The sequence below is a fragment of the Tachypleus tridentatus genome, chromosome 6, assembly GCF_004210375.1.
Source record: "Tachypleus tridentatus isolate NWPU-2018 chromosome 6, ASM421037v1, whole genome shotgun sequence".
Classification (NCBI taxonomy): domain Eukaryota; kingdom Metazoa; phylum Arthropoda; class Merostomata; order Xiphosura; family Limulidae; genus Tachypleus; species Tachypleus tridentatus.
The window spans coordinates 50,536,683-50,563,689 of NC_134830.1; the positions used below are offsets into that span (position 1 = coordinate 50,536,683).

Here is a 27,007-nt window from a genome sequence, read left to right on the forward strand (position 1 = left end):
TTATAGTACACTGACTGTAGCAAACTAACGTTATATAAGTGTCTCTCCATGTGTTGCGATGGCTATATTTCGTTTGTTTGTTTTGAATTTTGCGCAAAGCTACTCGAAGGCTATCTGCGCTAGCCGTCCCTAATTTAGCAGTGTAAGTGTGTTTGTGTTTTTCTTTTAGCAAAGCCACAAAGGCTATCTGCTCAGCCCACCGAGGGGAATCGAACCCCTGATTTTAGTGTTGTAAATCCGGAGACATACCGCTGTACTAGCGGGGGGCAGCAGTGTAAGACTAGAGGGAAGGCAGCTAGTCATCACCACCCACCGCCAAATCTTGGGCTACTCTTTTACCAACGAATAGTAGGATTGACAGTAACATTATAACGCCCCCACGGCTGGAAGGGCGAGCAAGTTGGGTGCGACCGGAATTCGAACCCGCGACTCTCGGATTACCAGTCGAACGCCTTAACACGCTTGGCCACGCCGGGCCAGCTATATTTCGTAATCATTAGGCGAATTTCTCGAAAGATTAGTCGGCAACAATACTGTCAATCACTAATGTTTACATGCACACATAGTTCATTGTTGATTCTTACACTCGAGAATCTCCTACAAATTTAGAGATTAGGCGGGACTTTCGCAATATACACTTAGCAGTATAAGTTTCATGCATTTATATATATATATATATATTTAAGTAAACCAATATCGACATTAAAGTAAATACATAACAGTAAATCCGTTACACACCTCACTTTTCTCTACGTGACTTGCGCTCGTTTGGTATCCTATATTTATCATTGTCCACTGAATTGTTTTTAAAACTACGCGACGCTATGATGGAATGATACTCATTTAAGACTAGGCTAGAAATACCGAAGATTCCAGTATTGTGACGTCAATAATATTAGTAAAGCCTAGACAACAATATAATTGTAAACACAACTTACGATTCATACAGAGTTACGTGATGAACTTTGTCACAACTAACACCTTTAAAACAATAATTTTTGAAGATTTCATTTATTAAAACACAATATTGAAGTAGTTGGAATACAAGTATAGCTATGTTCATATTTGCACATACACGTACCTCATGCCAAGGTTATCGAGAGATTATCCAGCACTTTGAACTATAGGTAATAACATTTATTGTTCTTACTTCGTTGTGAAAAATTCTTTCCTTCTGCACGATACGTGGTTTCTATATTTTTATCGTGTCAACTATGCACGTGGGCTTTATTGGTTCTCGAATTTCTGGGCAGGGCAGCTAGTAATGTACACGAAATTTAAATCAAGTTAACGTTCCACTACGAAGACGTCGAATTTCTCGGAAACACATGCATCAACACACTTACTGTTAGCAAATTGTGACGTGATTTTGGTTGTTATAGCAACAAACTATTCATCAATTGCAGTCGAGAAGAGAAGCAGACAGGAGAAAACCTTTGGGTAGTGAAATCCATAGCGCGAGTTCACACTGGGAAACCATTTACTATAATGATAATTACTAATTCAGTAAGAGGTTTTAAGATCGTGATTGTTATACTTGCTAAAATTAAAGTTATGTTCTTTGATGTGTTCTAACATTATTTCTATAAAAGACAGATCTCAAAACTAAACAGTTGTTAGTATAGCTGTAGAATATTAGAAATATTCAGTTATAACACAGACATGACGTGAAATATATCTATTGATATATAACAGTACTGTCTGTTATCCATGTCAATTGCTTTGCAGCGTGTGGATGGATCTCAACCAAAATTGGTACGGGAGTTCGTTAGGTCCATGCAGGGGAACATATCATTTTCAGTTTTGTGGCTTGTATGGTTGTTTTGTACCACTACTTCACTAATGGTTGGCATGAAGGTTTATTGGGTACATGCGGAGATACAAACTTGTGGTTTCACATTTTATGTTTCGCAGTTTTTAAAGGCGTTTTTGCGTTTTATACAATTACATATAAGGGAAGCCACTTCCCTGTACTAAGATAACGTTTCATAAATCATTAATTTACTTCAGCTAGTGATAAATATTATATTTCCATGTTATCTTGCTTGATTTAAGGCTTATATTACTTTTTTTCCGAGAACAACAAAAAAGTAAACGAAAAACTGTTAGAAGTCTTGATTGGATAAACTAGTTTTGACACATTCGTGTGTCTCATTCAGTCTCACGTTGAAGAGGACACACGGATATGTCAGAACTAGTTTATCCGATCAAAACTTCTGACATTTCGTTCCGTTTCCTGTAGTTTATCTTATTTTTCTTCTGTACTTCTACACACGATATTCTATCAGTGAGAGTGTAGTGTTCAGGCGTTGTGTTTATTACTACCATTTCACTTCGAGAAGACTAGTGTTCAGAATTTCGTGAAGAAGGTTTAAATCTCTGTACCTGAATTATTTGTTTGATTTCATATATCATACCACTTCAATTTGTTCATGGTGTACTGTGTTTGTTTGTTTTTGAATTTCGCGTCACTAATTTAGCAGTGAAATGCCAGTGAGATGGCTGGTAGTCATCATCACCCACTGCTAACTCTGGGGGCTACTCTTTTACTAACGAATAGCAGGATTAATTGTCACATTATAACGCCCACATGGTTGAAAGGGAGAGCATGTTTTGTGGGACAGGGATTCAAACATACGACCCTCAAATTACGAGTCGAGCGCCCTAGTCCCCAGCTAGTACAGCGGTAAGCCTATGGATTTACAACGCTAAAATCAGGGATTCGATTCCCTTCGGTGGGCTCAGCAGAAAGCCTGATATGGCTTTGCTACAAGAACACACACACACACACACTCGAGTATCCTAACCACCTGGTCATGTCAGGCCTTTATATACTATATATACTGTACTAATGTATAGTTTTTAATATTGGATATTTTCTAACATGAAATTATTAACCAGCTTTGCTCTTAAGTTATAAATAGGGAAGAAATCAAAAATTTAATTGAAGGTAGGGGATTATTGGTAGAATTTCTGTAAAAAGTATAAAAACAACAACAAAATAAATGCTACAATTAAAAAGTATACAAGTGATATTACTTGGATAGGTTTTTAACACCGACTTTGGTTAGTATTGTGATCCGTATAGATAAATGAAGCATTTGAAATGTTTATAATACTATCAAAGTACGGATTATATGTTATAAATTTGTAATTGTGATTTTATTATTGTTTTGTTACTTTTTGTTGTAGGGTCTCTACTTTATTTTAATAGTTGTAACTTTTAAATGCTTGTGTTTGTTTACTTTTTTATCATACTTGTATAAGGTATGAAATTTACCTTTAGAAACTGTCGCGTGTCACTCTATCGAGAGCCCGCTAGTACAGCGGTAAGTCTACGGATTTACAACGCTAAAATCAAGGGATCGATTCTCCTCGGTGGGTTCAGCAGATAGCCCCATGTGGCTTTGCTATAAGAAAACACACACCCACACGCACTATCCATCTGTTGGGTTGAATTGGGTTTAAAATATATTTAAGTACGTGCAAGATATGCTTACCACTCATAAAAAAAAAATCTATATGTTTATCGGAATATCAAAAGTGGATACCCATAAACCAGCCAAGTAAGCTGGAGAGATTTAGTTGCGATAGTGTGAGTCATCTAGGGGCTAACACCGATGACATGATCAGGTAGGTAGTAGACAAAATGTTGTTGTTTTATAAATCTTTGAATTGTTATACCGGACATGTTAGCAACATTTCAAGGGTATTATTAAAAATTCAGTAGGGTGTTGTTTTTTCTTTTGGCGTGTAAATTAGTTGGAAACCTTGTAGAGTCCTACTGTTAAGTGCTACCGTACTTAATAATCTGTCTGTGTACGTTTAGGTGTGTCATTCTACAGTATTTAATGTTAGAAGTTTTATAATACTGAATCATTAACTAAGCCCGATGAGTGTATAGTTCCATAAAGAATCAGTATTGAATTACGTAAGTTTTCATGTACTAAAAACCTTAGTTGATACGAAGCGTGACAAAGTTTCGTACACGTACAAATCAAACGATTTTGTTCTTCTCAGTAAAAGTTACTAAAGATTTCTTAGTTTGCTTTTATTTTGTTTTTAATTTCGCGTAAAGCTACTCGAGGGCTATCTGCGCTAGCTGTCCCTAATTTAGCAGTGTAAGACTTGAAGGAAGGCAGCTAGTCATCACCACCTACCGCCAACTCTTGGGCTGCTCTTTTACCAACGAATAATGTGATTGACCGTCACATTATAACGCCTCCTGGGCTGAAATGGCGAGCATGTTTGGCGCGACGGGGAAGATTTCTTAGTAAGCTAGATGATAAAGTTGCTAATTCTATTCATTATTAATTAACTTGATGTTGAAGACAGGGGTTTACCATTTTATGTTCAATTCTATCAAAAGCAGTTTAATTCTCTACTAGCAGAGAAACGTAAATTATAGATGTAAATCATAAACGTAATTAATATTTTTATTGTAACAGTACTTCTTTAAATACAAGATTTCTAGAATGAAACAAAATAATTCTAATATCAAAAATCGAAATTTATAAGCATACTTGTCCTAAGCTTAAAATTAGTTGAGCATTTATTAAGTTCATCCTGTAATGGATAAAAAGATAAATTAACGCAGTAATTTGTATACGTTTTTTGCTTTATTTTAGTTAGAACTAAACTTTGCCATACTTAATACACTTAATAAATAAACTTAAAATATCAAATATTTTAAAAAAAATTATATGTTGTTGTAAAAAAGTCTACTAAACTTCTCTTACATCTGCCGTTGGTTTACGTCCACGTAAGTGCGCACGCATGCGCATTTAGATAGGCGCTCAAATCTTCACGACAGACAGAATGTGAGTATTATAGTAATATATTTATTTGTCTTCTATTGAATACTTATCTATTAACGCAACTAAAGCGCTATCCAATATTTTTCTTTTTTAACGATTGAGTACATTGATTTTGTCATCGTTTCTTTAGTTCGATTTGATATTTAAACCTGGACTGTCCAATTGGACGAGTGCTTGTATGTCTCATACTTATAGCATCCCGAATCGTTAATCTGAAGGTCTAACTTTCGAGCCTATGATATACTACTAAACACTTTTCGGTTTTAGACACTTTATAAAATTTACAGTCAATCTTGCTATTCCATTAACACTAATGGCTGTGAGTGCTGCTGATTGGATTGACTCCATTTGGTCGGCAGTTCTAAATTACAGATTAGTATATCTGAACATAGGGGAATGGGTGTCTCTAACAGGACCACTTACTCCAGTGGTTCCAAACTTGCGGTTCAGTGACCAGTGTCAAGGTAGTACAAGCGTTGACCAGTAGGGGCGACGACAGGAATGCATCGATTAAATTTATTTAATGAAAACCTTATAATTTATATCTCGAACAGGGTGCTATGGTAGATCAGTGCATTCCTCATCAGTGCCAGTCCACGAGAAAGTTTCAGCTGGGTCACGAAACGGTTAAAGAAAACGTATTTTTATTCATTTCACCAAATGATTCGTCTAATTCTGGGATCGGAACTAGCTGGTCGTCATTTGGAAAAAGGCTGGAAATCAGCCACCGATTTTGTTAATTTATCACATAGTGTGCTGTTCATGTTCAGGTTCAAGATAAATGGAAAATCAAATATTCATAGAACCTGAGTTTTAAGGAATTTTCATAAACACCACTGAAGTAATAAAACAGTTTTTTTTAGTTTCCTAATTTTAAATAATCTTAGTTGTAGTTTCTGTTTATAGAAGTGTACACTGTCAGTTTTGATGATCTAAATCTTTACAATAAATAATTATGCATCTTCAATGAATAATTTAATCTTCTGATATACTGAATAATTTTTCTAAGCATTTATTTGATTTATGAGCTATTTTATAGAGTAACTGTTTCCTGTGTTTAATACCATGACTGTTGTTTAATGTAATAACTAAACTGCTCAAAAAAATTAAAGGAACAAATACGTTTTCTTACATAATTTATCTCAGTGTTCCAAATGTGATAATATTTTTATTTTTTAGGTAATTTGCCTCTTTTCAGTTCCATCTGTATCCATTTTTTAATGTGTTATGAACGATAAAATATGAAGAAATAAGATTTTTAAAATGACCAATATCACCAAAACTGATATCTCATATGAAACAATACTTTAAACAGTTTACATGCATTTATTCAAAAAATGTTTGAAACATTCAATATCTAGTATGACCTCCACGGACAGTGACACACTCCTGACACCGATTTGGCACACGTCGAATCGATGTTATCTTGGGATATGGCAGCCCGCTCATCTACCAGGTCTTGTCAGAGTTTCTATACATTCTGAGGAGGGTGCTGGCATTCACTAACACGTCTTTACAACATATTCCAACAATATTTAATCGGATTTAAATCTAGAGATCTGACGGACCATTCAAAAGTCTCTATTCCTTCCTCGTCAAAGAAGTCCATACACAATCTGGTGACATGGGCTCGCGCGTTAACTGCATGAAGATGAACCCATCACCGACAGCATCGGCCAGCAATAGACCTCAGAATGGGTTCCAGAATTTAGTCTCTATATCGTCGTGTGTTCAGAACACCCCTGTCGAATATGGGTAAGTCCGTGTGGCCACCCAAACATATGCCTGCCCAAATCATTACAGAACCACCTCCATAAGCGTCGACTTACAGGCGGAAAATCGCTCTCTTCTGTGTATCTACACTCTCACACGTCCATCATTACGAGACACAGTGAACCTGCTCTCGTCTGTCCACAGCACGGTGGTCCATTAACGATGTTCCCAGTCCAGGTGCTGACGACAGAACTCCAACCTTGCTGCACAGTTTCGCGCTGTCAGAATGACGTGTCTTCCAGGCCGTCTTGCTCTAAGGCGTCTTTTGCGCAGACGATTGAAATTTGTATGTGTCAACAAACGGGTTCCAGTGGAACGTTGAAGGTCATTTCTAAGTGACTGAGCCGTAGCTAACCTGTCCCGCATAGCGTTAAACACGATTTAGCGGTTCTCTGTGGCTGTTGTACACCGATGACGGCCTTGACCTAGCCTCCTGCCATAAAAGTTCGTCTCCTGATAGCGTCGCCAAAGTCGATTGATGACGCTTAGTGACACACCGACTCGCTGTGCCACCCTCCTTTGGGTCTGGCCATCCTCCAGCATCTGGACCGCCCTGGCCACCTCGTTCTCTGTCAGATGACGCCTGACTGCTTGGGTACACAAGATGAAGGTACACACTTACAAAACGAGCCACAAAAGATCCATGGCAGTGATTGTTTCGAAAATTAACGAGGAACGCATAGTTTCACGTAACAACCTTATACAGGGTACCTTGAGTTGTATTCTCCTTGAGTGAGGTGAGTATCGTTTGAGTTGCTTCAAACTTCACTCGCAAGCTTAAAAATATACACTTATAGACGAATGGATGTTTTTCATACATGAATTTACTTATGACAAAAATATATTGAAATATGTACTTGTTCCCTTGATTTTTTTGAGCAGTATATTTCTTGTGTTTAGTACCCTGACTATTTTGAGTTTCATGTCCTGACCGATGTGTTTTTAATGTGGTAACTGTTTCTTGTGTTTTATACCTTAATATTATACAAGATTTTAGGTTCTTCTTTATGTGGTTATCCCCGTTTGTAAAGTTTCTTGGCATGATATTTGTTTTCTTGTTTGCCACTATCCATGTTTCTTACACAGCTCACATACATAACAGTATGTAGGCGTTGTACACTTCATGTTTGTTAAGTAACGGTTTTACTAAGAAATCCTCGATCCTCATTAAGTATTAACCCAGAAGACATTTGTCTCTTCATTGTATGTAGCTACACAGGCAATGACGTACGACAGCTCACACTAGATGTTTCTTCTTCCTATAGACAGAAGATTCATTGTTGCCAACGTTCAGGTAGAGAATAAACCTATAATATTCAGCAATGATGGCTTTACCCAACTGTTGGGTTTCACGCGAGGAGAAATCTTGCAACGTTCGTGCATGTGTGAGTTCTTGCATGGTCCTCAAACTAGCTCGATTGCCGTGGAGAAAATTACCGAGGCTCTGGAGGACACCAAGGAGCGACAGGTGGAGATAATTTACTACAGGAAGGACGGTATGAACCAAGTAAACTTATAATAAAATAAAGTATCGTTTTTCGGTATAAATATTTATCACCCCTCAAACTTCTCAAATTTCTCATGACATTTTAGTATTTGCAACAGAAGTTCACACTTGATATATTTTTTTTTTTGCATATTTCACAGAAGAGATTGTATCGTATGTTTACTTAATATGTCTTAAAATTAATTATGGGTTAATTTTTGCTTTAAATGGTAAACAGTTTAAGTTTATTTCTAGGGTGTTTCTGATTGTTACTTTTATATGACAATCAATACGATACTTGTTGTACCAAAATGATACTATAGTTTTCGATACTTGGTGTTAATCGAAGAGAATCAGGTATTAAGTACATTTTTGACTGAAATCTAAGAAATAAATTAATGTTTACGATACAGTTTCATGTCTGTTTGGTTTACCTTTTAACGTGTGGTTTTCGTCTTATGTTTTGTTCACACGATCCAGAAGAAAAACCTCAAATCTCAGCACACAAACAAAACCAATATTAATACACCAAAGAAAAACACAACATTACACTGTAGTTTACCACTTATCTTTGAAATCAATTCAAAATGAGTATGAACGTTGTTACTAATTTGTTAAACATCCTCTGGTCATGTGAGAGTATGAACGTTGTTACTAATTTGTTAAACATCCTCTGGTCATGTGAGAGTATGAACGTTGTTACTAATTTGTTAAACATCCTCTGGTCATGTGAGAGTATGAACCTTGTTACTAATTTGTTAAACATCCTCTGGTCATGTGAGAGTATGAACCTTGTTACTAATTTGTTAAACGTCCTCTGGTCATGTGAGAGTATGAACCTTGTTACTAATTTGTTAAACATCCTCTGGTCATGTGAGAGTATGAACGTTGTTACTAATTTGTTAAACATCCTCTGGTCATGTGAGAGTATGAACGTTGTTACTAATTTGTCAAACATCCTCTGGTCATGTGAGAGTATGAACGTTGTTACTAATTTGTTAAACATCCTCTGGTCATGTGAGTATGAACGTTGTTACTAATTTGTTAAACATCCTCTGGTCATGTGAGAGTATGAACGTTGTTACTAATTTGTTAAACATCCTCTGGTCATGTGAGAGTATGAACGTTGTTACTAATTTGTTAAACATCCTCTGGTCATGTGAGAGTATGAACGTTGTTACTAATTTGTTAAACATCCTCTGGTCATGTGAACTCATTAGTTCATACAGTATATTTATTCCTGTGTCAACGTCAGCTTCTTGTTTCTCTGACACAATGTCGTCGAAACATTGTGCAATTACAATACGGTTTTATTCCCTACTCATTCAAACTGACCGTAAACGTTTACGCGCACTTTGATACAGAAATACCGCCAAAATATTTTCAGATCGAAAAATTAATTACTCTGCTTTACATAGTAAATTCACACACATTTATATACGATATGGCTGACATCGCATTAATTAACTGGGCCAAGAAAATGGAATTGTTATAAAACGTTGCATGTTTCTTTATGTATTGTTGAAGCATTAGAAGAGTTATACTGAATTTATGTATAATATTTATCGGTGGTTTTGTAGAACAGGAGCCATCCTAAAGATAACTATGCCCATATACAGGGTAAAATTTAATTCCCCTCAAGGTGGGTTCCTTCCTGTACGTAGTAAGGGGAACTCCTGGAGAAGGAGGTTACGTCTTTTCATTTTGTTTGTTTTAGAATTTCGCTCAAAGCTACACGAAGGCTATCTGCGCTAGCCGTCCCTAATTTAACAGTGTAAGACTAGAAGGAAGGCAGCTAGTCATCACCACCCACCGCCAACTCGTGGGCTACTCTTTTACCAACGAATAGTGAGATTGACCATCACATTATAACGCCCCGACGGCTAAAAGGGCGAGCATGTTTGGTGCGACGGGGATTCGAACCTGCGACCCTCAGATTACGAGTCGAGTGCCATAGCCACCTGGCCATACAAGGCCTAAAAATGATTAATAACAAGTTATTGAAGTATTCATGGGTGATTCAGATCACTGACCTCCTTCTGCTAAAGAAAAACGGCATGGTCAAACACCTAAGGGCTATCCTTTCCAATTCTCCTCAACCTAAGTAAAAATGGCCATTTTGATATGGTGGAACTGTCGAGGTTTCCATTCTAATGTGGTTGACATTAAGGATTTGATTAATCCTTAGCATCCAGTGTATCTTTGTTTAGAGGAAACATTTATGAAGCTTGCTGACATAGTCACCTTTCAGTAATTTTCTTTGTACTAGAATGACAGGTTGTATGATGGACGAGTGCATCGACTGGCACGTGCCTGACATGTCTTTGCCACTTTATAACTCTTGGAAGCCATAGCCATCCGTACTTCCTTGGATCATATCATCACTGTTTGTTCTCCCTGCCTGTCTCCTGGAAAGACCTATGACCAGTCAGACCTTGATGCTCTCATTGAACAGTTGCCATCTTCCTTTTTAATACTGGAGGACTTTAATGGATATAATTCCTTCTGGGGTGGTGCAGGTATTGATGGGAGGGGTCGTTCTGTAGAGTGTATGCTCTCGGATCACAACGTGTCTCTCTTCAGTACTGGTTCTTATACTTATTTTCATGCATCTAGCCATTCTTATACTGCTATTGATTTCTTTATCTTCTCTCCCTTCACTTTCATCTCAGTACATCAGTCTGACCTAATGATATTCACTACTAGATGCTGCTCCATTTCTCTCCTGCCTCTCTTGTGTGATTGTTTAAGCTTGGGAAGGATCCCAAGATTCCTTCAAACCACCATCCAATTGCTTTAACGAGCCGTCTCTGTAAGGTCTTAGAGAGGATGGTTAATACTCATCTTGTTTGATTCTAGAATCAGACAACCTCTTCTCGTCCAGCCAATGTTATACTATGGACCACCTGATTCTGTTTCAAATGTCGATCAGAAAAGCCTTTCTCAAGTGACAACATCATGTTTCCACATACTTTGATCTTGAGAAAGCTCACGATGCTACGTTATGATAAGGCATTTTGTGAGAGCTCCTCTTACATGGAGTGCGTGACCATTTATCCACTTTTGTCCAATGCCTTTTAATGGCCCAGTGATTTCAAGTCCGTGTGGGCTCGACGCTTTCCCGTTATTTTTCAGAGGAACTTTGAGCCCCCAGCGCTGTTTTGAGTGTCACACTTCTCAGTGTGAAGGTTAATACCATCACTGCACAACTTCCTCCCACTGTTGTAAACAGGCTCTATGTCGACGACGTCTACATCTCATGTCAGTCGTCGAACATGATATTGATTGAATAGCAGCTTTAGACTGAAGTTTTTAAACAAAACGTGTTGTTTAACAATAATTTGAAGGGTAAGGTAAAAAATGAATTTTTGAAACAAAACATGCTGTTTAATAGTAATATGATGTGTAACACAACAACTGAAATTTTAAAACAAAACGTGTTGTTTAACAGTAATATGAAGTGTAATAGACAAATGTTGTTGAATATTTCTGAATTATTTGTGGTTTTCAACTGAGATATTAATCTTGTCTTTAGGTTACTAGGACGATCCCTTCTAAAACTCAAACTGTATGACTTTAGTTATTTAACTCGCAAGTGTTCTATTTTTAGTGGAAAGTGTTTCGAAGCTACTGTAAGAAAGAAAATCTTAATACAAAGTCATAACCTTTACTCCTAAGTCATGCCTAGCATGAAGAAAAACATCACGGACATTTCTCTCGAAATTATTAGGCAACAAAAATACTGACAAACAGCATAGAACATCGTAACTTCTGCCTAGGTGTCAAAAGGGTGTTACCAGTATGTTAACACAGATGGTATAATTAGAGTTGATATTGATAAGGAACGTGTGTTGGTAAGATGGCCTTCTTCCTATATTTACAAGCATAACGGAACATGAACCGCGCCATCTGTAATTAATAATTATAAATTCGCACATGTTTAATTGGCCAACCAGTTACTTATTCATTAGCAACTAATTTACATTTAATTACTTATTTGTATATTAATTAGTTATGACGTTACATTTCCGTGTCCAATTGTGACATTCTAGCTACCTATGTGTATCAAATTATATTATTTCTGATGTGTCAAGAATAACGGCCTATCGTAACCTGCTGGTAAGAGTTAGGGCAGAATATATTCGCCCTCTTTAGCTGTGGGGGCATTATAATGTAATGGATAGTTTCATTGCTATTTCGCAGAAAGTAGCCTTTGGATTGGTAGTGGGAGGTGTTGACCAGCTGCCTTCCCTGTAGCTAGCTCAGGATATCTTCAAATAACTTTGCTCAAAATTCAACAGAAACAATCGTGTATGTAGTCTGGCTGTGTATAGTTGGCTTGATGCTCATGGTCACAACCGGAATTTCTAAAACCGGGTCCGCCAAGACCAAAAGGTTACTATATGTGATTGAAGCCCAAGATGATAACTGTAACCTGGGCCTTTTTGTCCAAAAAGATGTACCGAGGAGGGTCTTCCCCATAAAAACTAGTATTCTGAACTGCATTCTGGAGTAGATGTGTCACGACGTTTTAGAATGTTTATTATTGATAAACAACGGAAGAGGTAGAGATGAGTGTTATATAGACGCTACATGTATATGTATGTTATTTTAATGATGGTTTAAAGATTTTTGAAGTTATATAATGTGTGAAGGTATGTAAGAATAGTGCAATTGGGGGGGTAGAGTACATGAATAATCAAATCGACGGTGAACATGCAACCTAGCAAGTTGTAAGCTCAGTTGTGAATGTAGAAATATTAAATAATAAAGTAATAGTTTAGTGTAAGCCTAGTTTCTTGTTTGAATAAGTAATAGTTAAACATATCTACATGTTTCGTGATTTTTTCGATAAACAATTGCAGCTGAAGCTAGATTTCTCACATAGCACGTTTTCCAACAACAGTCAACATGTTTACTTGTTCCATTGCACATGTAACAGTAAAGTGTTTTGTTTATTGTTAATTAAAGATATTCGTTGTGAGAAAACTGAGGCAGCAGTTACAGTCATTAAATAAATTATATTCTTTATTAATTTAACTTCCTTTCGTCACTGTTACTTCCTGGAAACTAATATTTTACTTCCCTCTTCTAATCTTCCACTAACAGGAGTTGCCTTTTTACATTGCTTTACACTTTATGACACTTTGGCAACCGTTTTCTATTAATGTATATATAATGTTACGTACAGTTAACTGACACCAATTTAAACAGAGTAACACTAAGTAGTTATGAACACACCTGTACATTGATCATCATGTCATGGGAATATATTTATTAAACAAAGTATTTAGCGTAAGAAAAGGGTTTGGACTTGTTGGAGGGTAATAATAATGAATCATAACATTAAATAATCCATACTAATTATCTGCAGGTATGTTATAAATAACTACTTCATCATTCGTAGCTGTTAGGATACTAACCATGTCAGTCCACTTGAGACAGATACTATGTTTATCAAGACATATCTGGCATGTCCTCCATGTTAAGTCTAACTTAAATAACACATATATCTCTTTCTAGTTTTAGGAACACATTTTTAAAAGTTCAATTTCCGGCTGCTTTTATTTCGTACTAAAAGCAAAATGAAAGTTAAAATTACGCATGCGCAGCCACTTTAATAAATTAATGTTTCATAAAACATTGTTCAGTACAAATTTATGTACGAGAACAAACCACCTGCTCTTCTCTTAGCACAGTGTCTACGGCCGACTTGGAACGCATGTCTTTCTCATGGGAAGAATTATTTCTTTTCATATTTATGTTATGAGATCGTTATCCATTCATATTAACACACAACCTTCTCCCCCACCACACCTCCAACAGCAAAATGAAACTGGCTCTGTAATGAATTAAAGTTTAATGTTTTACGTATTTATTATGTTTATTTGCTCTTTACTACGACAAGTTCTTTAATTTTGTTTGTTTGATCGAGGAAAATAACATTCCAACTGTCCCTTTAGTCCCTCATTATAATCACATGACAAAACCATACGCTCGTAAAGCAAGTTACGACAACATAAACATCTTTCTTGAGATTACAGTACTTGTAGCTCAGGTATAAATTTCGAGTTGGAACTCTGTATTAGACACAACGCAAGTAACCCATGGCTATTTAAACAAATGTTACAAAAGTTAGTGGCAAAAGTAGTGACTGATTATAATATTGTGTTGACGTAGTTATTATTACTACGTGGATCAAAGTTGTGTAATATCACTTGGTAGATGACAAGATCTAGTGTTATTATAATTATTACTTATTATTGTCACTTGTATTAGAAGTTGTGTAACATCAATTAACATGGCAAGATCTAGTGTTAATATAATTATTACTTATTTTCACTTGTATTAAAAATTGTGTAATATCAGTTAACATGGCAAGATCTAGTGTTAATATAATTATTATTTATTATTTTCATTTGTATTAAAAATTGTGTAGAATCAGTTATGATGACAAGATCTAGTGTTAATATAATTATTACTTATTTTCACTTGTATTAAAAGTTGTGTAATATCAGTTAACATGACAAGATCTAGTGTTAATATAATTATTATTTATTATTTTCAGTTGTATTAAAAATTGTGTAGAATCAGTTATGATGACAAGATCTAGTGTTAATATAATTACACTATGTAACAAGATTTTTGCTTTTCCTTGTTCCTGGGCAGAAAGTGTTATTTCCCAATTGCTTATGCTTAAAGTAAATGGAAAATACCTATTTTTCTTTTTAAACTTTGCTTTCGTGACCTGAGAACGTTTAACGAAAACATGATGGGAGACTATATTTGGGGGCTGTTACGTGAAAGTGATTTACATTACAGTCGCAAATCTCGTAAAACTGCTTGTTTCTAAACATTTTTGTATAACTTTAGTATAAATACATGTAAATCTTGATTCATATGTTGTTTTATTCATACCTTATGTAAATGAAAATGTGCAAATTTGGCCGTTTTTACAGAAATATAGGTTAATTTCTAAATTTCATTATCCAGGTCACAAAAGCAAAGTTTAAAGAGAATAATGGCCATTTTATGTACTTTTACAACATAAGCAATTGAGAAATAACACATACTATCCAGGAACAAAATTTCTGTTACATAATGTGATTACTTATTATTGCCACCTGTATTAAAAGTTTTGTAGAATCAGTTAACATGGCAAGATCTTGTGTTAATATAATTATTACTTATTATTGTCACCTGCATTGAAAGTTTTGTAATATCTAAGATGACAAGATCTTGTGTTAATACAATTATTAATACAACAGAGAAGTAAGAAGATTGTCTAAAAATATAGAGGAAAGTTGAAAGACATTTCGTATCTTCATTATAGTAGTTAGTAAACATGTTTTTTTAAATTTTAAGCCAAAGAGTTAGGGTGGAAAGTGCCTTAAAATTTTACCCATTATTTGAACTACGACCTTTTTGCTTCGTTATAACATCTGAAGAACGTACCAATATCGGTCTCGCAACCATGACCCTTATCAGATATAAATATAATGTTATTAGAAATAACGTTATTTTTTAATGAACCGTATAGACTAAATGTTTAGTATATATATATATATATATATGCCCTGATTTATATATAGAAATAAATAATTCTAATGACGTTAAAATACCTTGATTGTCAATTGGCCGTTAAATCAGCAACATGATACAAAAACATCAGTGTTGTGAAGTGTTTCGTACTAACAGTTCTTGTTGTCATCGTTAAAATTTGTAACGGATAATATCTGTGATCATAGCACCCAAATATGTTGGAAATATTCCATCTATCAGACCAAATCCATACGTTAATGTTAAAACATGCCAACAAGTAATGAGAATCGGTTACGAACTAAACATGAATTCCCTGAACCCACAACGTCTCGACTCGTACTGTCTACCTGCAGCCAGTTGGGGAAGGCAGTTACACCTAATAATTTGGCATAAGATAATACGAAAAACCAACATGAAAAACATGAAATGGTTTCGTAACAGGTATTGGGTACATCTTAATGAAACCTGATTTGGATTTCAACCAGAAAAATTATGTTGATTTGTTCAAAATTGTAAATTTCCAGTTTGGTCAACGTAATTTTCTCCACATATTATATATTTTGACATATAAACACAGTTTTTTTTTTAAATCTACATGAGAAATAGCCTTCCATTGGCACGGTGGTACTTTTGCGTGCTTACAACGTTAGAAACCAGTTTTCGATACTCGTAGTGACCAGAGCATAGATAGCTCATTGTGAACTTTGTACTTAATTCAAAACAAGAGAAATATCTTTGTGGTTTTAAACTTTAGTTCCACACATGTTTCTAAGAACAATGTGATTATTTTATTATAATACGTTAATGGTTCAACTTTAGTTAACTGTTAAATGATCTAGATCAAAACATGAAATTTACTGTTGATAAACAGTATAACACTAACAGTATGACGTTATAATTGTATAACCATATAACAGTATGGCGTTATAATAGTATAACCATATAACAGTATGACACTATAACGCTATAAACATATTTGAAAAATTGGTTAAAATATTTGACAAGGGCTTTTTAGAAGCTGCTTTTTTTTTTTTACAAATCGACCAATTTCCACGTTTATTTAGATTTTAGAAATAACCACCTTAGATACGTCAAAATAAATGTCCGATTACGTAAGCAAGGAGAAACGTTATTGTAACAACTTATCAACTTACAGTTTTCTTTTGTCTTCAGTACCATATTTATAAGAGACGAAAGTGTATTACACAATGTAGCTAAAGATCTCAAAAGGTGGACAAAGTGTTGCAAGAGGTAGTGTAAAAAACTATTTTTTTTAAGTGATAGACGTGTGTTTTAAGTTTTTTTTACAATATTACTAAGTGTAAGATCTCATAAAACTGTAATATATGTTATATTATGAATACTAGTACGATTAAAATTGCAGATGGAATTATTATTTTTAAAGAGCAATATGTGGTGAAAGTTAACCAAATTGGAAATTTAAGATTTTTAACAAATCAATTAAAGTTTTTTGTTTGAAACCCAAGTCGGAGTTTATTAAGATTTACAATTATCTATTAAGTACTCCTGTCCTACTACTAGAATATTTCTAGATTTGTTTTCAGAACTGCTTTTATCACAATTAACAAAAAAACTAAGGAATCTATTTAATAATTAATTTGAATTGTATTTAAATAACTTTTGAATCTCATGTTTTATTTGGAAGTTTTTATTTTTTACGTTATATATATTTATTATATTAATTTTAGAATGTTGGTACTGGGGTGTGTTTTTATATACGTTTCTGTGAAAATATTGTATTTTAGGTATTACATATTGTTTTTAATTATATCAGCAGAAGAGCTGTGTTAAAGCTGGGAAAGCACTACCCACTTAGCGATATACAAAATATGAATAAATAAAAATATACGACATTTTGATCCTGATGGTACTTTAAATATTTGCATATATTATATTTATTACGAAGATTGCTTTGCACTATTAGTTTATTGTATGGCCTTGGGATTAGCATTGGTCTTCTAAGCTGGCCAAACATACGGAGATGTTATTGGCATTACGGCTGAAAATGTCGCTAATGTGAGGGTCCGATTCTGATGAATGAATGCATTGTAATCATAAATAAACTTATGATTAGTTACTTTGTTAAGTCTTAGTTGTTGTACACGTAGCTTGTCTGAATTATAACTCAGTGGTAATTACACTGACAGGCATTAGTCTATTCTTCATAGATTTTCTGTAATAGAATAGAAACTTCAATGCCTACTTCCCACAAATGTATTATAATAGGATACCAATTACTTATTCATTATAAAGCTGATCCAGGACTGAAATTCTGCTAACGAGAGCAGTGCAGATGACAGTAACGTTGGCATATGTCAAATGAATATCACAAGACGCCCACTCTGCCATTTTACTATCTATTCTGTTTCGTACTGGTTGCCATAATGAGCCAGATTGTCCTAAATGCTTTTTCTTAGAACTTTGTGAGCCAATATATATTATCGTGTTTGTTAATAAATATATAACATTATTTATAGCCATTTTATAAGTAAACAACATACCAGTTAACACTGATTAACGTACAGACTTGCACCATTTAGGGACAGGTATCTTGGGAATTATGACGTAACGATATTGTGTCACATAAGCGATCTCTTACATTTGTGCAGATTCTGATGAAATTCTGAAGTTAGTTATTCCAAGTTCCCTTATTGGTATTCATCCTGAAACTGGAATCCGTTTTGAGAATACCCAGAGATTATGTCATATGGCTGATTCTAAGGCACCCATAATCAAATTGGAACCCGTTTTGAGAATACCTAGTAATAACATCATTTGACTAATTCCAACGCCTTTATTGGCATCCATCCTCAAACTGGAACCGTTTTTAGAATACTCAGATATGACATCATGTGGCTCATTCTAGGCCCCTTACCCCTTATTGGCACTCATCTTCAAACTTGAACCAGTTTTGAAAATATTCATATCATTTACGGTAAGAATGATTTTAATCAGTTTTTAGTGGTTAATAAGTAAGTCAAAAATCTAGTGATAACGTTTTTAACGCGAACCGGCGAGATTTCTTTTTTGTAAGGCTTAAAAGTAGTCAAGTCACGATGTTTTACTTTTATTTATTTAATTGGTGGTTGAAGACGTGTCTATGTGACACCTCAGCGCGAGTTTTACCTTCTAGCTCATCCCGAGAGATCCCAAGCTTGTACTTTATTAAGAAGTAATATTTGGGTTTCTGGTCAGTGAACATGACTGTATGAATGTCAGTCATGTGAATGTTCAGTGATTTGCTGTCAATCATTTCTTATGGAAGTTTTTACCTTGAATTTCTTAAGTGAAGATTTGTGTTTCACAGAAACGATACATTCAAATCAAAAGTGAAATACTGATAAGTTGTTTTTTAGTGTTCGGTGAGAACTAAATTAAACTGATGACCCGAAAGTTTTTTTTTCAGATTTATACCCTCCCTCCTTCTGGTATGACTAGGGCTTCTAACGCTCAAAATTGGATTCCAATACTCATGTTGGGCAAAGCATAGATAGGTCATACAGTAGTTTTGAGGTTAACAACGAACAAAGAGTCATTTTAAGTCATTACACAGCAGAATTAGACTTTCACTAGTTGGAGTACCTGTCCTTTTGATGGGTGAAATAAAAACTCGTTTGTAACAAAGGATTGGAAATTGTTTCAATTTTTTATATTAATATAATAAATATTAAAAATGTATATAAAGGTACCAGTACTTAAACACAATGTTTTCAGTAATTCTAACAATAGTTCTACCAACAATTCAATAATACTTCTAACAATAGTTTTAATAATAGTTCCGATAATTTAACAATACTACTAACAATAATTCTAACAATACTTCATTCCCATTCTGAGAGATGCACAACAACGTTAACGTTTCCGAAATTAGATGAGGGGTCCAACCTCCCATAAACATTCCTCATATCATTCTGTATGACTGTAAGTTTGTTGCTGATTGATCAGAAATGTGGAATTGCCTAAGAAACACACACGCCTACATATTGACGTTTATTTAAATAGATTAACATCGAATTATTTCGTCTCCTAACACCAAATTTATCTATTATTCATCTTATTTTTACTTACTTTAATTAATCTAAATTTATGAGCTTATAACGCTAAAATTCAAAGTTCGAATCCTAGTACAACAACAAACAACCATCAAACACTACAAGCCCACTAAACTAATATTGATAATTACCCGTCATTAATTAAAACAAAACGACTCCAAAATATTAAGTTTAATATTCATTTGCAAATTTACTCTAATAAGATCTAAACATCGAAACGCTGAATTCTTGCCGTTTGTAAGTCCATTTATCTACTATAGGCTCGAAATTCCTCTGCAGCCAATTAATGGCTCCTATACAAAACGAAGAAGGCGTCGTATCCATGTTCATTATCAACTTTGAGGATCTCACTGACGCCCCCTATCGAGATGAACAAGACAGTTTAGTGTCAACAGTTATTGACTCTCCAAAACGTAAGTCTACCATACTTCCTACCTGTCTGTCTTTGATAAAGTGTTTTTAATCTTATTAGCTGTAATTAAAATAATACTTGAATAGAATCTTAAATCAAAAGTTTCATCAAGTTACTACGTGTTTCTATAGTCTAGTACAAAATGTATCACATAATGTAAGTTTTTTATACGTGTTTACTACGTATGACATCTTTATTTTCTTTAAAATCACATTGCATACTACATATGCTACAGAGTATGGTTCACTGATTGTATAGATCTACGTGGATTGCAACATTAGCTCTTTATACAACATGTAATATGTTGTATAAATATTGTTAGAAGCTGTTATCAATCTGTAGAAATCCGTCAGTAACAGTTTGCGTTTAGAACTCAAGGCATTTTACCATTCATTGAACATATAAACAATAAATAGAAGAAATATTGGTAGAAACTATTCTCTAAAGTAAGACTAGATGTGTCAACAATGTATAAACAATAAATAGTACAAATATTGTTTAAAACTATTTTCTAAAGTAAGACTAGACGTGTCAACAATGTATAAACAATAAATAGTAGAAATGTTGTTTAAAACTATTCTCTAAAGTAAGACTGGGTGTGTCAACAATGTATAAACAATAAATAGTACAAATATTGTTTAAAACTATTCTCTAAAGTAAGACTAGATGTGTCAACAATGTATAAACAATAAATAGTACAAATATTGTTTAAAACTATTTTCTAAAGTAAGACTAGACGTGTCAACAATGTATAAACAATAAATAGTAGAAATGTTGTTTAAAACTATTCTCTAAAGTAAGACTGGGTGTGTCAACAATGTATAAACAATAAATAGTACAAATATTGTTTAAAACTATTTTCTAAAGTAAGACTGGACGTGTCAACAATGTATAAACAATAAATAGTAGAAATGTTGTTTAAAACTATTCTCTAAAGTAAGACTGGGTGTGTCAACAATGTATAAACAATAAATAGTAGAAATGTTGTTTAAAACTATTCCCTAAAGTAAGACTGGATGTGTCAACAATGTATAAACAATAAATAGTACAAATATTGTTTAAAACTATTTTCTAAAGTAAGACTGGACGTGTCAACAATGTATAAACAATAAATAGTAGAAATGTTGTTTAAAACTATTCTCTAAAGTAAGACTGGGTGTGTCAACAATGTATAAACAATAAATAGTAGAAATGTTGTTTAAAACTATTCTCTAAAGTAAGACTGGATGTGTCAACAATGTGTAAACAATAAATAGTAGAAATATTGTTTACAACTATTCTCTAAAGTAAGACTGGGTGTGTCAACAATGTATAAACAATAAATAGTAGAAATGTTGTTAGAAACTATTCCCTAAAGTAAGACTGGATGTGTCAACAATGTGTAAACAATAAATAGTAGAAATATTGTTGGAAACTATTCTCTAGAGTAAGACTGGATGTGGCAACAATGTATAAACAATAAATAGTAGAAATATTGAGAATATATTATACCACATTTATTTATTATGTAACCAAGTTATAGGGTTACAAAGTACATATATACTTTTTAATTTTTTATTATTGTTTCCAGCCGTTCTGGATAAAACTCCAAGCCTTAGATTTCCTGGAGTTCGTCGCGTAGAAAACCAAGAATTGAGAGAGACTTCAAAGCCCGAGAAAGGAGCTGTGGTCATGGCAACAGTACATATATTAGACCAATCAGTCACGTTCTTCCGTCAGTCTGTGGAGAGAACTAGAAGTTTGGAAATATGTGATAATGTTTTATCTTATCCAGTATCACGTAACATAAAAGCTCTAAGGCGGTGTAATGGACTGGTAACTTCATCGATAGATGTCGCACACGAAACAATGAAAACATCATCGTCTGCAGCATGTGGGTACAGAGAGTCACAATGACTGTCATATTGTTAGTTAACGTTAATTAAATATTGTATTAGCAGCAACAAGTAAAACCTTATATATGGCTTCCCTCGGTGTTGTTATAGTTACCTATATTTTAGTCTATCGAATAGCGTTGTAATGTTTTAACCTTACGTATACCTAATTTTCCCGAGACTTTTAAAGTAACTGTTGACAGCGAAAGTAACGCTTTCTGGTACTTAAAAACAAAGGTTTTGTTTGTATTTAATCAGATTTTACATTAGTTGCTTACAGACCAGTGAACACTTTAAAGCAGTGCTGTAGCTAAGACAACAAACGTCAACAAAACTATCTCCCTTCTAGTACATATTAGTAGGCCCGGCATGGTCAAGCGTGTTAAGGCGTTCGACTCGTAATCCGAGGGTTCGAATCCTGCTCGCACCAAATATGCTCGCCATTTCAGCCATGGGGGCGTTATAATGTGACGGTCAATCCCACTATGCGTTGGTAAAAGAGTAGCCCAAGAGTTGGCGGTGGGTGGTGATGACTAGCTGCCTTCCCTCTAGTCTTATACTGCTAAATTAGTGACGGCTAACGCAGATAGCATTTAGCATTTAGAGGATCAATATTATACGTATGTTAAAATCATACCAAATGTGAAAAAATTACTTTCTCTTCTATATATTAAGTATTATACATCATAATAAATTTCAAGACCTTTTCGGTTTTGCCAGATTACACGGCTCACATCTATTTTAACTCTTATCGGGTGAAGGTTACTGACTTATATTAAGAGAACATCAAATGGAAAGTGACAAACACTTGTTACAGTGAATTTGGACAAAGGTGTTCAGAAATAGGCGGGTATTTCTTTCTTGTATCCCAACAATACTATTAAGAACCAGTTTATTTACTTCATTAGTGTTGAGGATCTGGTTAACCTGAAGTGTCTTCTATACATAGCCTACATTAAACAAGATCAGTAATGTAGGGGATCTGGTTAACCTGAAGTGTCTTCTATACATAGCCTACATTAAACAGGTCCAGTAGTGTTGAGGATCTGGTTAACCTGAAGTGTCTTCTATACATAGCCTACATTAAACAGGTCCAGTAGTGTTGAAGATCTGGGTAATTTGAAAGTATCTTCTATACACAGTCTACATTAAATACGATCAGCAGTGTTGAGGATCTGGTTAACCTGAAGTGTCTTCTATACATAGCTTACATTAAACAAGATCAGTAATGTAGGGGATCTGGTTAAGTTGAAGTGTTTTCTGTACAAAGCCTACTTTAAACAGGATCACTAGTGTTGAGGATCTGGTTAACCAGTCTGGTAAGATGGAGGTGTGATATTACGAATCTAACCGCGTACAGATGCTTTAAAATGTTTGTTTTTTGTAAGTTTTGATTCTGACAAAAAATAATAAACAGGATTGCTGGTCAGGATAATATATGTGCGGCCGTGTAAAAACTATCCATCCATCTTTGTTCAGATGTAGTAATTGTGCGACTAGAGTGCGGTATGGTCAATATGTTCCACAATGCTTGGTTTGTTAGAGTGTAAACTTTCTCAGTGTTATACAGTCTTTTACGCTTCATCGAAAATATTTCGATTACACCAATAATGGATATGGTGTGGCCCTCTGGTGGAGCTCTCTCATTCTGAGCTGGCGAACTGGGTTCAGATCCGTGAGATACCAGAAAACAATTCTTGTACTTTAAGTTGTGGATGCATTATTAGAGTAACAGTAATTCAGAATTAGGGATGGCAGTAGAAAGTCTCAGTAGCTTTTTTTTTTTTTTTTAGAATTTCGCACAAAGCTACTCGAGGGCTATCTGTGCTTGCCGTCCCTAATTTAGTAGTGTAAGACTAGAGAGAAGGCAGCTAGTCATCACCACCCACCGCCAACTCTTGGGCTACTCTTTTACTAACGAATAGTGGGATTGACCGTTACATTATAACGCCCCCACGGCTGAAAGGGCGAGCATGTTTAGCGCGACGGGGATGCGAACCCGCGACCCTCAGATTAGTGGGATTGACCGTCACATTATAACGCCTCCACGGCTGAAAGGGCGAGCATGTTTAGCGCGACGGGGATGCGAACCCGCGACCCTCAGATTACGAGTCGCACGCCTTAACACGCTTGGCCATGCCGGGTCTAATTGTGTTTCATGCTACTAATTATGGGGGGGAAAAAAATCACGTGATACCACTAACGACATACAGTTAACGCCCCTAAGTATGACTTCGCCATTATTTTTATTCTTGAAAACCCTTCCCGTATAATCTGTTATCAGTATGATTTTTTACACTATCAACATATATATTAGCGTATATATATATATAATTATGTATATAATTGAGGTTCGTTTTTGTTGTTTTTGAATTTCGCGCAAAGCTACACGAGGGCTATCTGTATTAGCCGTCCTAATGGAACAGTGCAAGACTAGAGGGAAGGCAGCTAGTTATCACCACCCACCGCCAACTCTTGCTTGGGCTACTCTTTTACCAACAAATAGTGGGATTGACCGTCACATTATAACGCCCGCATAGCTGAAAGGGCAAGCATCTTTAGTGTGACGAGGATTCGAACCCGTGACCCTCAGATTACGAGACGAGCGCCCTAACCACCAGGCCGTGCCGGCTTCTAGTTGAGGTTCATCTCTTGGTTAAACTTTATATGGTAAATTGTAATTAAATATGCTACGTGAACGTAATTCGAATAGTTACACCATATTCTGATGTTTCTTGATTTCTTTTATCTTAAGAAAATAACAGTATTCTTTTAACAGTAAAATCTGAAACCGTTTAGAACAGCAGGGCATACACTTTTTCTTTGTGAAACCATTTTCTAAAACATGCTTTGTGGCTCCCTCTCTATATAACGTATACATGTGTGTGTACAATACGTGTCATTTTTCTATTTTAATTATTGTCACTATATTACTTAATAGTAATAATAAACTTCTTTATATTTAAATTTGTTCTTTCAGATATATCTGTATGCTCCTATAGACACAGTTTATTCACCACGGGTTTAGATCAATATGAAATGATATTCTTTGTGCTATTGAAATCCGTTTGAAAAGGCGAACTACTTGAAGTTTTTCTAAGAATAATTTTTATACTTATGAGTTAGATCACCATCTTGTTTTTGTTTTGAAGATTTTGCTTAGGTTTTAGTTTTCTTTTCTCAACGTTGTTCTAATCTCTTCCTCAGCTTCTACTCTCGCTGCACCATTGTGAAGTCCATTATTTCTCAAGATTCACATCAATGTTATAATTTTTCTGTTGTAACGACTGTTTCTACGAACGGTATTCCATCTTTATGCATGTTTTTATTTATTTAACACGATGATATCTTTGCTGAAATTATATAATCTATTTTAAAAATATAATTCTACCAAACATAACATCCCGAATTACGACTCTTACATTTTAAAATTAAATGTGTAATTCTAAACCCTTAAATATATCAAGTTACTCAGGAAACTAAGCAACGTTATACGTCATCAAGCCCTCTAAAATATTATATAGCTGCGCCATATATTCAACACTTGTTACAAGAAATGTTATATCTTAAAACAATATCAATAAAGAAAAGATTTTCTCAAGATAAACTTGTTGCAAATTAAAAAAATACATAGTTCATATCAAGTGTATCACTTCACACTATTTACACTAACTTTTTAATAAGCAGTCTTATGTCTGAATTTCTGTAATAAAAGTGGTAACATTTTAAATTATTTTGTATTCATTTCTGTTTAGCTGTAAAAACGGAAAACTGTGTAGTGTTTTATTCGTTCAGAAAACAACAAACACATGATGATTGTTTACAAGCAAATGGAGCTGACTTTAATTCGAATGTGTAATCTGTCTTGAATGTTTGTCCATGCTTTCGTGTGATTTATTATCATGGATTCGGATGATTTCATTAAAAATAAGTAGTACGTGGTTTAAAGCACGAGTAACTTAAGAGAATGTAATTGCTTTCTGGTCATCCTTTGTGCAAGATTTTTAGTGTTTTCATAGATGTCTTGCAAGTCGACAGTATTTTGTGTTGGCGATACACAGTGTTGAGTATGTTATATTAAAAATGTTTTACATTATGCAACAGAAAAGACACGTGGTAACCGTAGCTGATATAAAATCGCAGCGGAACGGCATGTATCATAACAATATTTTGGTATTGTTTAGCCTTTTTTTAATAGCTAGATGACACCAAAAACTGATCGTTTTTAAAAAAGGGCATTCAACAGCCCTTTCCAACGCAAAGTATTTCTAACTTAAATCATAAAGATATATTTAGATTGGGGATTTTGAATTTCTAAGACTGGAATATCCATTGTTTTTAATGATATTGGAAGACGAGAGATCTCTCTTTCTGCAAAGCAACATTAGTCACGAATACATAAATTGCTTTCACTATATATCCTTCAATATCGCATACTTCATGCTATCTCATTCAAAGACATACTGTTCAAGTCATCTATAATTTTCTGTGTGATTTGAATATTGAAATAAACACGGGGTGACTGTCGTTCTTTTACATTACATTGCTTAAAGAATGCATGTACAGAAGAAAAGCATGCTTTGAACATGACAGCGTTACGCGCGGAGCCTTTTGCAAATAAAACCACGCTAACAGGGATATTATAAAGATACACCGTCATTCAAGAAAATGTCCAGACATGGCGACATGGACTGTAATGACGTGGTAAAGATATAAAATCGTTTTAATATAAACTTGCTCACCCTATGTTTGTGTATTACATCAATTAAAGAAAGTTGTTTTTTCTTACTTGGCTAAAGCTGCATGTTGCTGAGCTCATACTTTGCTTTAACTAGATTTGTCTTGGGAATGTATTTTTAGTTTCTAAAGCTGATAGTGTAACAAATTTATTTTTGTTTGCTTCACGTGAGGGTGATATTCCTTTGACATTGTCGAGGTCATGGTGTGTTAGAGTGTGCTACAAATACATAATCTCAACATAACAGTTGGATATTTTATATTAATAACTATTAACAGTTGTATTAACTATC

At 34.6% G+C, this 27,007-nt stretch overlaps 1 protein-coding gene across 4 annotated transcripts in view; it reads left to right on the forward strand.

Annotated features, from left to right (window-relative positions):
* Window positions 1–27,007, forward strand: part of LOC143252465 (voltage-gated inwardly rectifying potassium channel KCNH6-like) — an 88,365-nt gene that overhangs the window by 15,660 nt on the left and 45,698 nt on the right. The window contains exons 2-4 of one of the 4 annotated variants that reach the window (XM_076504629.1): window positions 7,856–8,086; window positions 19,952–20,104; window positions 21,674–21,976. In XM_076504629.1, coding sequence (XP_076360744.1) covers window positions 7,856–8,086; window positions 19,952–20,104; window positions 21,674–21,976 — 687 coding nt within the window. Of the gene's footprint in view, window positions 1–7,855; window positions 8,087–10,824; window positions 11,430–19,951; window positions 20,105–21,673; window positions 21,977–27,007 lie in introns of those variants that run through there. The other 3 variants (XM_076504633.1, XM_076504634.1, XM_076504630.1) reach the window with 3 other exon arrangements.